This window comes from Columba livia, chromosome 1 (assembly GCF_036013475.1).
Source record: "Columba livia isolate bColLiv1 breed racing homer chromosome 1, bColLiv1.pat.W.v2, whole genome shotgun sequence".
Taxonomy (NCBI): Eukaryota; Metazoa; Chordata; class Aves; order Columbiformes; family Columbidae; genus Columba; species Columba livia.
In genome coordinates, this window is record NC_088602.1 from 10,551,697 (window position 1) to 10,564,892 (window position 13,196).

Genomic DNA, 13,196 nt, shown 5'->3' on the forward strand with positions numbered 1-13,196 from the left:
TAGGAGACAGATTTTTCTCTTCAAAACGTTTTTCTCTAAGGATGTTTTCCTGCTGAGGTGGATGAGGGGAGTCCAGTGACATCTGATTTCATGATGCATTTAATCTTCTGACAGTCACTTGAGGTTTCAAACAGACTTGCCTGGATTTGACTGGTCTTGCTAGTTCAGTGACCTTGTGCAGTGCTGTGCAATATGTTTCATTAAGAAACTCTGCTGTAGGCATTTATGGCAGAATTTCTACATTTCTTCCCAAATAACTATACCTTTTCCAAGACACCACTACACTGTTGTATGAGTGAAGTATAAGATAAATCCAAGATACTTCTGCTCTGCAACCTCATAAAGGAACATGACGGGATGCAGATTGCAGGTCAGGCTGACTGGATAGATGCTGTACCAATGTACAGTACTGCATCTCTGCCCGCAGGCTGTGATGAGAAATGGTACTCATGATACCAGGCTACTTATGGACATGCAGTGATAAGTCAAGTAAGCCATGTGCTGTGTGGCTTTACAAGCCAGAGTCTCTGTAAATTCAGGCCTCTGTATAATCTCCATGTTCCAGAGTAGGTATTTGCTCTTTGGCTAAGCCAAGACCAGCAGAATACACTCAGGCAAACACAAGGACCATGAAAAGATCCTGCATTTCAATATTTATCAACCAGGAATGCAAAGTGTGTTTCTTTGACACATTCATGCCAGCAAATCCAAAACAATGTGCATGTATATTCTAGAAAACCTCTTCCAGCCAGATATCTTCTCTGAGAACAAGCACATATCCTGCTGTTCCATGGGAAGGAGTTCAGGTCTTAATATAACAAATGTATAAGAACATAATTCAAGACAGAATGACAAGGTTTCTGTGCTTCAAAAAGTGATGGATTATAGTTTGCTCCTTTAACCTTTAATATTTATTACTATGACTGAATATCCTGAGAGATGGTGAACATCTTCCTTTCCAACCTCCTTCCTTTGGATATATTTACTTTAAATATATGCAAACTTTGTACTTTCTACCTACTAAGCCCTGCTTAGTAAAGCTATTCAGCTAAGTCAGTACTAAAATGTCTCTGTTTTTAACCCTCCACATTCTTGGGATTTTCTTAAGCATTACAAGCTCCAGCTTGTGCCCCATGGCAATGTCTCATTAAAATGACCTTACTGCTCAGATCCTTATGTAGTACAACCAGCCATTGCTCAGCTGAAGTCAATGAAGGAACACTGATTTATGAGGTCTGTCTTGTTCATTATCTTCATTTCTCTTAACTGACCTCCCAATAAAAACGAGCATAGGGTAGGAAAAAAACTGAAAAAAACCTCTAGGGAAATTAATTAACAGTTTTCAATAGGTTTCTAAATTAAATATGATAAATAACTTTGCTTATTTCCATCATCATTGCTAGACTGGCTCCAGACATTCTTTTTCCTTCTTCTCCCTCTGCCCATCCTGCACTAGCCTTCTTTCATTGCTCACTCTGTCCACGGTTTATGTGAGAGCTATTTCTTCTTTCTCCCCTTCACTGCCTCTTTTCAAGACTTAGCTGAAAGTGACTGTTTCTTTTAACCAACATATTAACAAGGAGATTTTACTGTTTTGTTCAGGTATGTCACTTGGGAGGAGAGGTTTTATCCAGGATACTCAGTACATGCAAGACCTCCTAAACACACAACACTACTCTTTCGGTTTTCCTGACATAAAAAAGAGGAAAAAATGTTTTCTAGTGCTTGGAGGCTTCCAGAGGGGAGTGTGTTAAAATCCAAGGGGATCTGTCACCATAAATGATGGAATCCCACAAGACAAGAGTGGGGATTAGCCTGACAAAACATCTGCCTATGTCAACACCATGTCAAGTGAAACAAAGCTCCACCAGACACTGATCTGGGTGAATTAATGTCTGCACTTCCACCACCACCTCCCCACTGACAGCTGAGCACGCTTGTGAAGCACGGCTGCTTCTCCCTGACACCGCTGAAAAACTGCAAAGCTCAGTGCAACGTGGCTCCCCAACAGCTCTGCCTCGGGATTTCACACCAAAAGCATGTACAGTGCTATAAATGCTTCAATCTCCCTCGCTGCAAATAGATAAAAGATTTTATTTCTCCCAAGAAGACAATCTCACTTACTTGGGATAGCGCCTCTGCTGAAAGATGGGCAGAATCTCTGTATCTTGATTTGAATGTAGAAGCAGTACATCCCGAAATCTTTCTGTCAGGACAAAGAAAAAACAAAACAAAACAAAACAAAACAAAACAAAACAAAACAAACGGAAAAAAAAACCAGACTGTGACTCTGCATTATAAGTTCAGGCCACAAGCAAGCAGTAATATCAGTGAATTCTCTTCTCCAGCAACACTTACCAGAGGATAAAGCTAAATGTACAGGGAATAAAATCTACATATTCATACAAAACTGCTGTTAAGGCTAGAAACCACTGTTTCCTGTAAACACTGTTAATCATATATATTTTTTTTTCATCCAATATTGAATTCTAGTAGTTCTTACAGGTTTCTGAGGTCTGCATACAGGTCTTCTGGGGCATTTATGGCAGAACTTCTACATTTCTTCCCCAATAACTATAACTTAGTACACAGAGAGCCACAAACAGTACCTGCCTTGAAGAGCTTAGTCTAAACAGAAAGGAGCAACTAAGGATTCAACAGTGACTCAGGGATCACAGTAGTCTAAAAAAGCATAGATTGATTAATTAATTAATCTAAATTTTTCTTCACAGAAAGGGTTGTCAGGCATTGGAACAGGCTGCCCAGGGAAGTGGCTGAGTCCTCATCCCTGGATGTGTTTAAAAGATGTGTAGATGAGGTTCTTAGGGACATGGTGTCAGAGCAAGCACATTAACTTCTACCCCTACCCCAGGAATCTTTCAATGTGACTCAAGCCACTGGAACCCTTTGTAAAAAGGCTTCATATGAAAAACAACAGCCTTTGTGTGTGCCTGGTAGGGGAATGAGAGGAAGTTTTTAGTGGCAAACCCTGAACAATAGCACTTCCTTCCATGCCTTGAGATTCTTGACCTCCAGAACATGGTGCAAGTCACCAGGACTAAGGATTTGTCTTTGGGGTGGTCTGATTTATTTGTTTCTTTAGGGTCTATAACCAGGTGTAGCAGGAACTGAAAGTGTGGGAAGACATGCTCTTCTTCAATTCAACACTGCACAACACCAGATTACATGTGAGTGAGGCAGGTTTGGCAGACCTTGCAAAGGGCTTGTGACTCTCCGGGAGAGACAAAACACATCTCAGGGACAGCGCAGACATGTCTCTCCCCATTGTTCTGCTCGAGACAGACGGCACCCAGGCAGACAGCCATATTCCATCTCTAACCCCTCCTTCATGACTCTTTTTCTTGTGCTGCTGCCCTTTCCCATTGATCCAGGCCACCTGGCTGCACTCCAGAACTCAATTCAACAAGCCACAATCTTGAAAATATTTTGAATAGTAATGTGACAGAGCTGGCCAGGACTGGAGTGAAAACAGCCAAGTTATGGCATCTGAAATTGGCCTAAACAGCTTCCTGGCTGGATCTTGTTTTAGTTAAAGTCAACTTTTATTTTTTTCCCCATGCTATGGCAAATTTCCCAGGCAGATGTATTTTCTTTTCACCATATGACTTTACTCATTTTTCCATGGCAACACTTAAGCTATATGGTAGTGTTCCACCTCATCTCACATACATCTCCTACAACTTCCTCCAGCACATGTAGCTTCCATGTCCTCTAAACTTTCTTAAGAGAAATGGGACCCTGAAGAGAAACCTTCAGGATTCATTTGTCCCATAGGACCATTGCGTACATGCTTCACTTGTCAAGTCTATGATATTCTTATATTATACATACACGTGCACAGTACAGAAGTCACATTGGTACAGATGACATTATTGCCTTTAAGGACTATCCAGCAAGGTGACGAGGGAGGTGACAAGAGCTTTGGCAGCTACTGACAGAACATACTGGTGCTCTTACCAAAGGGAATATCAGAAGCCTAAAGCTTGACAAGAGAAGGTGTTTCAATTTGAAAGAAAATATCATGATACCTTCCAAAGGGCAGAATTTCTTAAAAACATGAAGAGTTTCTTCTAATCCATGCTACAACAAACGAAAGGCTTTTTTTTTCAGAACATTTTTAGCTTATTTTGATTTACAATCACTAGTTGATCAACAGAAACAAATCAAGTCACAGACAATCTTATCATTGCTTGGATGATTCTAGAGAGGCATCTCCCAATAACTGAGTCTTTTCCATCACTTCCTACAGTTCAGTACCTAAAATTTGAGGGTGACAGAGGGTGACTTTGAGGGTGACAGAGAACTGGAACATGCCCAGAGAGATTGTGGAGTCTCCTTCTCTGAAGACATTCAAAACCACCTGGACACATTCCTGTGTGATCTGCTCTGGTGAACCTGCTTTAGCAGGTGAGTTGGACTGGATGATCTCCAGAGGTCCCTTCCAACCCCAACCATTCTGTGATTCTGTGAAATGGGATGCTTTTTGGCTAGTTGTTGGTCTGGTTTGTTAACAACACATGAATAACATTTAGTTGACCAAATTTTAAAAGGCTTACTTCTGAAAATCTGTAATTATCTTCTCTGTTGATGCAATTTTCATTAACGTATGTACTAGCTAGTTTCCTGATCATTTTATAAATTGTTCCGAGATCAATTATGCCACTGATTGTTTTGTCACTCTGCTGAGTGTGACACTGCAGACATCATCTCCCTTACTTTCCCATAAGTCTACCTACATGATGAAGTCACAAACATCAGGAATGGTTGCACAGTCACGTCTTATGCTCAGACTTATCTTTTCAACATATCGAGTGTCACCAATTCCTTCTGGTTTTCATTTTGACTGTAAAGTTCCTTCCAAATCCTTGATCAACGAGAAGTCCTCAATTAAATTTAGGCAGTCTCACTGGGATCATGTATGCTTAGCTAAATGTGTCGCACAGTTACCTGCGATGACTAGAGGTTGGATGTCCTGTCCTCCTAAATTGGGAAGGTTGTAGACTACAGAGGAGAAGAGTAGGCTTGTGGTAGATAGCTTTAGAGATTTAATCTGTTCTCTTGCATAAATCTCCCTTTCACATCTCTCATCTAATTCTTCTTTTCACCCTTTGTCCATCCTTCCCCCTTCCAGCTCAGCATTTTCAGAAGTCAGCTACTGGAATCTCAGTATAAATGCCCACTAACATCTTTATAATATCTGTTCCAACAAACCAATTGCCAGTTTACAAGGGCAGAAGGATGCATTTCAAAGGACATTTTCCCTTTTAAATATTCAGATGCATGTCATTGTTGTTCTCAAGTAAGAATCGGGTTATGCTTAGTATAATAAGTAAATGGTAATGCCACAAAAACGTGAGCAAGAATGGGTGTACGGTCTGAAACCCACTCAAAGTGGTTACCAAATCAAGTGTCTTTTTTTCCAGGATACAGTATTAGAAAGGTGGAAAGCGAGACAATGGGAAATTCTATTATATTTTAATATCTGAGGATCTCAAACCAAAGAAAAATCACTTGTACAGAAAATCCTTGTGAATTAAAAGCCATTATTATTCACATGCTGTAGACAGAGATAGTACAGCACAGGGAGCACTAGCCTTGTTTTTTGAAGCTGTCACACCCCTGAAGCTCTTACTGCTTTAGCACTTCAAAGATGATGCCAAAATGACTTGCCAATGTCACACACTGCAGTTGTGTCAGGTTTGACTTTAAAAGTCAGGTCTTGGGCTTCTTCTTTCCTTGCTCCTCCTTGCTACAAAGTACTTAACAGAAATTAGCAGCAAAATCACTGCATTGAGTTTCAAGGTTCTTGAAAAATCAAATTCCTACTCTTTCAGAGTTTGATGAGTCTGTATCTATGAAGCCATTACTGTTTTGTTTTGTTTTTTAATCCCAACCACCTTTTAACCAGCAGCTTCAGACCACTCTGAACCTCTAATAAGAACAGGTCCAATTACATATGATCAGCTTAGTTAAGAACACTGTAAAATTGACAGTAAATGCGACAAGCATTTTTTAATGAGAGTTTTATGGATTATTTTCTAAATCCAAGTTCATAAGAATGAAAAACAGAAATGTGACTAGAAAACAGCCAGAGAATGGGAGAACAGAATAGCCTCATCTTATAAAGTTATAAAGTACAGAACACTACGGTCCAGAAGCCTAGCTGTCTATCGAAAGGTCTCTCCACAGGGACACTAATGCATTTGGATATTTTGCAATCGTGTTTCTGTAATCACCTATAGCACTTCCGCATTCATTGAGACACAAATCTCATTTCCATCTGCAAAATGCAGATTGGTCTGGAGCATCTTTTGTGTCATGAATTGCTCCTCAGCACCTTGCAATAGTTCAAGAAACAAAATAAAAATTAAGTCAGCTCTCTTAAAATTGCCAACAACATTTAAAAGGATTTGACACTCACTAATCTGACTCATTTTCAAGCTCCATAAATTTGGAAATGCTGTCATAAGTAGTTCTTAGTGCCTTGTAAAAAGAAAAGGCGTTTAGGAAGACGTTTTTGCCAGTTAAGGGCTATAAAAAACTATGATGAGCAATAAGATGGCATAAAACTGAAATATCCAATATTTTAGTTTGACCTGTGGCTTATTAATGGCCAAATTTTCTGAAATTAAGGAAGTGTCACTTCTCTCCTCTTGAAGAGTCAGTGCTACAAATATCCTCCCATCAGATTAAAAGGGCAGGAAAGAAAACAATGATGAGGTAATGCTGATGAGCTGAAGGCTCCAAAATTATTACATCATAAGCCTTGGAATTCCCCTAAAGCATACATATTTTGCTGATACCAAGAGACAGGCTTTTTTACCAGCTTGAACTTCCATGAGTCTCAGTCTATTAAGTCGCACAGATTTTAACTATTCTGTTTTTTTTTCACCACCATTACCTTCCCTCCTGATCAGTCATCTGAAAGACTAATTAGAGCCCACCATTTACAGAGCCACTAACAAAAAAGTTAAAAGCTAATAAAACCCAAGAAAACTGGAAATTATATTAAAAACCCTGCTGTTTATCTTTAAGGGAAATAGAGAGGCTTTTACAGAAAGGTTACTGGTCTCTCATTTTCTAATCTAGGTGAATAAACAGTGATCATCCTTCTGTTCAACATTTTCTTTTGCATGATTTTATTTTATTTAAGCAGAGGGGAAATAATAAGGAAATCAACTAATCATTACACAGGTCAGCAGTAAACATTCCAGTTACTCCGGACCTGCAGAATAGTCCTTCTTTCTTTGAAGATCATGTCTGTACACCCTGCTTTCCTTCCTAACCTGCATTTGCTTCCTAAAAAGTAATCAGCTTTTTTTCTTTCTCTAGCTCTGTGTTCACCAGCTGGAAATCATTCTCCCTCCCCAATTCTGGCATCAGGTCATCCTTTTCCTGCTGGAATCTCAGTGCTTTCTTATATCTTTAAAAGATCCCACCTACTATGTCAGAATTAGCTCAGACAGGTTTATTTCTAAATAGACCTTCCCCATTTATACTATAATCACACATATTGCATGATTTGTATGTGTATACCCAAATATCAGACAACAAAGGAATTGAGTAAAAGGCAGTTCTTGCCCAAGGAACCTTAAAAGATTGGAAGATGAATGATGGGAAGGAAAAAGCATCACTTATTTTGTTTCAAAACACAGAAGAGAGATGTTGAAGACCATATTTAGACTGCATTTTGTATGACTAACTTGACAAGACAGCAGTGAGTGACCCAGACTGCCCATCAGCTGTGCTGCCAGACTTGGCTTCCCCAGACAGCCAGTAAAGAGAAGTGGACACAACCAGTCTCAACACTGAACATTGAGTTAGAAATCCTTCTGTAGGTTATACAGCAACTCCCTGGAAGAGTTGGAGCTCAAAAACAATTTCTTAATCAATAAACTTTTCTTTTTTTTCAGAGGTACCTACTACACTCGACAACTAATTCTGTCATGACAGTAGAGTTCATTCCACAACTCAACACTTACAAAGTGCAACAGTAAAACAGGGTTTAGAAACAACACAAAATGGTAACTTTACCTTCAGAAAATAAATACTTGCTCTGAAGCAAATGTTATTTATGGAGATTTTTTTAGCATTGAGTTCTACAACTGCTCCCTTTGGCCACGAAGGGCCATACTTTGGTGTTTGAACTCCCCATGAGCCAACGCCATTTTCTTCACTAGTGGTGAAGTAGTATCTAGTGGAGTGCCTCAGGGGTCAGTACTGGGGCCAATATTATTCAATATTTTCATTAATTATTTGGACGAGGGAATAGAGTGTACTATCAGCAAGTTTGCTGATGGCACTAAGCTGGGAGGAGTGGCTGACACACCAGAAGGCTGTGCTGCCATCCAGTGGGACCTGGACAGGCTGGAGAGTTGGGCGGGGAATAACCTGATGAAATTTAACAAGGGAAAGTGTAGAGTCCTGCATCTGGGCAGGAACAACCCCAGGTTCCAGTATAGGTTGGGAAATTACATATTAGAGAGCAGTGTAGGGGAAAGGGACCTGGGGGTCCTGGTGGACAACAGGATGACCATGAGCCAGCACTGTGCCCTTGTGGCCAGGAAGGCCAATGGCATCCTGGGGTGTATTAGAAGGGGGGTGGCTAGTAGGTCGAGGGAGGTCCTCCTTCCCCTTTACCCCTCCCTGGTGAGACCACACATGGAATATTGTGTCCAGTTCTGGGCCCCTCAGTTCAAGAAGGACAGGGAACTGCTGGAGAGGGTCCAGCATAGGGCAACGAAGATGATTAAGGGAGTGGAGCATCTCCCTTATGAAGAAAGGCTGAGGGAGTTGGGTCTCTTTAGTTTGGAGAAGAGGAGACTAACGGGATACCTTATTAATGTTATAAATATATAAAGGGTGAGTGCCATGAGGATGGAGCCAGGCTCTTCTCAGTGGCAAACAGTGATAGGACAAGGGGTAATGGGATCAAGCTGAAACAGAAGAGGTTCCGCTTAAATTTGAGAAAAAACTTCTTCTCAGTAAGGGTGACAGAGCACTGGAACAGGCTGCCCAGGGAGGTTGTGGAGTCTCCTTCTCTGGAGACATTCAAAACCCGCCTGGACATGTTCCTGTGCGACCTCACCTAGGCGTTCCTGCTCCAGCAGGGGGATTGGACTAGATGATCTTTTGAGGTCCCTTCCAATCCCAAACATACTGTGATACTGTGGTGCACTTGCCTCTTTCACAGCATGCCAGAAGAAATGATGAGGCATCAGTATATCCCTTTTTGGCTTTATGGTAAAGCTGTGACACTTCATCTAAAAACTCCTTACATTCATTTAAAAAAATACTCAAATTATGCGAGGGGGGTGGGGGGATTAAACTGGTTGTCTCTTTGTAACTTGTAATCTGATATAGAAACTAGAGAAAGCCCAACCTTTCAAAATCTACATGGGATTTTAACACTGAAGTGGAGCTGTGCAATTACAGCAATACCACCCAGTACTGCAAAACTCCAGAGGTTATGCCTCTAAAAAGCTGAGCAAAGCCACAATTCGTCAGGCTGTACTGATTCACACCAAGGGCTCTCCTACTCCCGTATCTTGCCTCACATGCAGACACCTTTGGAATAATAAGTATAGAGTACGACCTTCCTGCTGTCACTTTCCCAGTCTCCAACCATTTCTATCTCAGCGGATTTCCTGCGCTTAAGGTCGTTTGTCCATTAAGAAATGCCTTGACATCTCTTTAAAGTATTTGCCCAGTCCCTCATGTAAAGCTCCTAAGCTACCCCACATCCTCTGACAAGAATTTCCACGTGTCTCTCGTCTAATACATGAAGATCCATCACCTTACATTTGTTCTGAAACAGTGTCTTTCTGACTGTATTTGATAGCCAAATGTTCTGATACTGCTAGAAAGCATGAACAGTCAGGCCCTACCCACTCACTCTTCCAGTATTATGCATGATTTTGTAGACAACTGCTATATTCCCCTAAATTATCTCTTTTCCAGTCCCTGCATACTCAGTTGTCCCATGTTCGGAAGCCTTTCCATGCTTTTGACCATCTTTTGTCATTCCTTCCTGAACCCTGTCCAGTATCTTGTCTGAGAGATGAAGACCAGGCCTGCACACAGGAATCAAGTCCTGGGAGCATCACAGAAATACCCAGCTGCACAGTCATCTCTTCTGCTTTATTCTCTACTCTTCTAATAGTTTTTCTCTTTATTGCTGCTGAGCACTGAGCTGATGTCTTCATGGAAATAATTATCATGACTCCACAGTGTTATTCTTGGGCTGTCATGGTCACATAATTTCCAGCTGTGTATATTATTTTGCCACCAAATCTATCAAACATCAGTATGCATCCTCGGGCACACATGCACTGGCATTTTTGGTCACGTCTATAAATAGGTTCATAAATGTAATATATTTTATAAATTTGAACAAGCTACAAGAACTTTTCATCAAACGTATTTAAATGGCAGCCACAAAATGATGGAGTTAATCCCATCCAAGGCTAAAATTCCATACCATAACAAAAACACCACTAGCCATTGGGAACTAATTTGTGGGGTTTTGTCTATTCATATTTGGTGTTAGTTTAGATCATAAGCACGGGATCATTTCACATTCTTACTAATACAGACATAGCTTTATTATTATACCGAAATATGCAAATAAATTACTGTACAATAACTTTGCAGAATCTTAGAATAGCTGAGGGTGGAAGGGCTCTCTGGAGATCATCTAGTCCAGTCCCCTGCTCTGAACAGGGTCAGCAAGAGAAGGTTGCTCATGGCCACATTCTGTTAGTTTTTTAATATCTCCAGGGATGGAGACTCCACAACCTCCCTGAGCAACCTGTTCCTGTGCCTGACCACTCACCCAGTGGAAAAGTTTTTTCTTACACCTAAAAATAATATCCTGTATTTCAATTTGCACCCGTTGCCTCTCGTTCTGTCACTGGGCACCACTGAGAAGAGCCTGGCTCCATCTGCTTTATTCTCTCCCCAGTAAAAGCAGATAGGACAAAAGAATTTGGAGGGAACAGTTACATGAGATTAGATTCAAGATTTAATTAACCTTCCCCTGTGCAACATAAAGGGTGATTTAAGGCTGATAAGATTATACTTTACCTTCAGCCACTCCTTTTGAGGGTAAGTGTCTACAAAATGCTTTGTATAACCAAAACACACAACAGGCCAGTCTTGGACAAAGTATTCCTCCATTACAACAGAACAGGAGGGAAGCACCAGTAAATTTCGGACTACCAAAGGATGACTTGATAAAGACATCACTGCCAAGCATGTTCCTAGTTCTTTGTGGCAACCCTTTTCTTAAAATTCACCCTAAATTTCACTAACTGATATAATTGGCAGGTCTGCTTACGGGGAAAAAAAATGAATATTGATGTTTTGTGCTGCATCCATTGATTGCTACCCTTGGATAAAACTGCAAACCCACACCTGTTTGAGGAGGGAGACACAGAAGGTTAGGAGGCAACTGTTCCCAGAAATGATAAACATGGAGTGAAGACACTGCCCTGCCCTGAGCTTTGTACATGCAGGGCAGGTTTCACACTGGCTTCTCTTTGATGGGATAGAGATGGGAGAGGAAGGAAAAATGCTAAACAAAAAAGATTTTGCAAAAGAGAACGGGACTTTCCTTGTTAATTCACCTTCATTCCCCACGTTGTAATCTAAGGTACTGGGAGATCACCCAGCCCTTGCAATCCACCCTCTTCTCTCCAACCACAGCTGTGAACCATGTTGATAATCACTGAGGCTTAACAGATGTTAGTGAGGTCATTAACCATATCACAGCTCTAAGCCATCTTGACCTCAGTCCAGCATCTGTAAAATACCGACAACAGCTTTTACCTCCTCACAGCTGAGTTGTTCAAATACCTACACTGAAGGTTCTAAGTTGTTCTTGGGGTCCGTGCTGAGGGACAGACCAAAACCTGAAATACACTGAATATTTACAGAGAGTGCTTGGACAAAACGGTGCTGATATACACGCTGTGGGGGTAACGCCTGCCCAGCCAACTACTTAGCTAAACTAAAATGCTAGAAATAATAGTAACAAGGCTCCAAATAAGAAAAAGAAGAGAAGGGTATTAAGGGACTACATTTATATAAAAAAAATAATTTCTCTTGTGTTTTCAGCTGCCTGGGTCTTCCAGAGAACACACACAAGTTCTCTAAAAACACTCCTAGCACTAGCTGCACTGAAGCATAACACAGGATGAAGTGATCAGAGCTCAGCTGGATCTTATTTTCTATATAAATTTTGCTAGTCAACTGGGGATGATCCACTGGGAAGAAATGTTCATTTTTTTCCAAAGATCTAATCACATTTGAGGCTCCATTTCTTATAACATCTCTCAAAGGGCAATATCAAAACCTTAGCAGGAAATCATTTGAATGACTGGCAAATGAAATGAGCCATTAGATATTGTTTTGCTCTTTTTTTTGGATAGGTGATAAAATGTAATGCACACAAGTGGATGAAGAAGTGTAGCAAAAGTTTTGTTTAATTTTACCATGCTGAGAGCAATTCTGTTATTTCTTCTTACATCTGAATTAGAGAAGTAGTTCTTGAGAACCTAAGCCATGCCACTCCCTGAACATAAGTTGCTATATATAACCTAGTCCGGGTAGTTTTCCTTTACTCTTAATTAATAACTTCTTAGAAATACATATATTTGCTGATTTAGCACTAGTTCCTGAGTAGATTTTCCTTAAAATGTGTTGCAGAATTTTCTACTGGATCATCATCTCCATCTTTCAACTATCATGATGTTATGAATGTAATGAAACACTAAATAGACATGTTTTACATGACAGAAAGTCTGTTACTAATCAAGTCAACAGAAAAAGCATTCCCAGCCTTGAATGGGAGAGAACAACTTGAAAATGTTACTACACTACATTGTAATACTACATTGATAACTAGTTTCTAGAACAAAAGACCAGTGGTTTAGCGTGATTTAGATCACATAGTTCCTCACATCATTGTGAGGAAATGGTTTGACATGTATTTTCCCGAAAAAGTGATTTTGCCAGTTCTAAGAACTATAAGCTGTCATTAGATATCTGTCTTTTGATTATTCTAGTTACCAGCCATGATCTGGCATATAGCAATGCATCGATGTACCATCACAAATGCAGCAATACAAAGTGGTACAGAAATGACAAAAAACTCTTCACAGGGAAATGGCATT

At 40.4% G+C, this 13,196-nt stretch overlaps 1 protein-coding gene across 4 annotated transcripts in view; it reads right to left on the reverse strand.

Annotated features, from left to right (window-relative positions):
* NOX4 (NADPH oxidase 4) overlaps positions 1-13,196 on the reverse strand; it is a 107,981-nt gene that overhangs the window by 34,402 nt on the left and 60,383 nt on the right. For all 4 annotated transcript variants that reach the window (XM_065035531.1, XM_065035359.1, XM_065035443.1 and 1 more), the window contains one exon: positions 2,125-2,206. In XM_065035531.1, the coding sequence (XP_064891603.1) occupies positions 2,125-2,206 (82 nt within the window). The remainder of the gene's footprint in view (positions 1-2,124; positions 2,207-13,196) is intronic.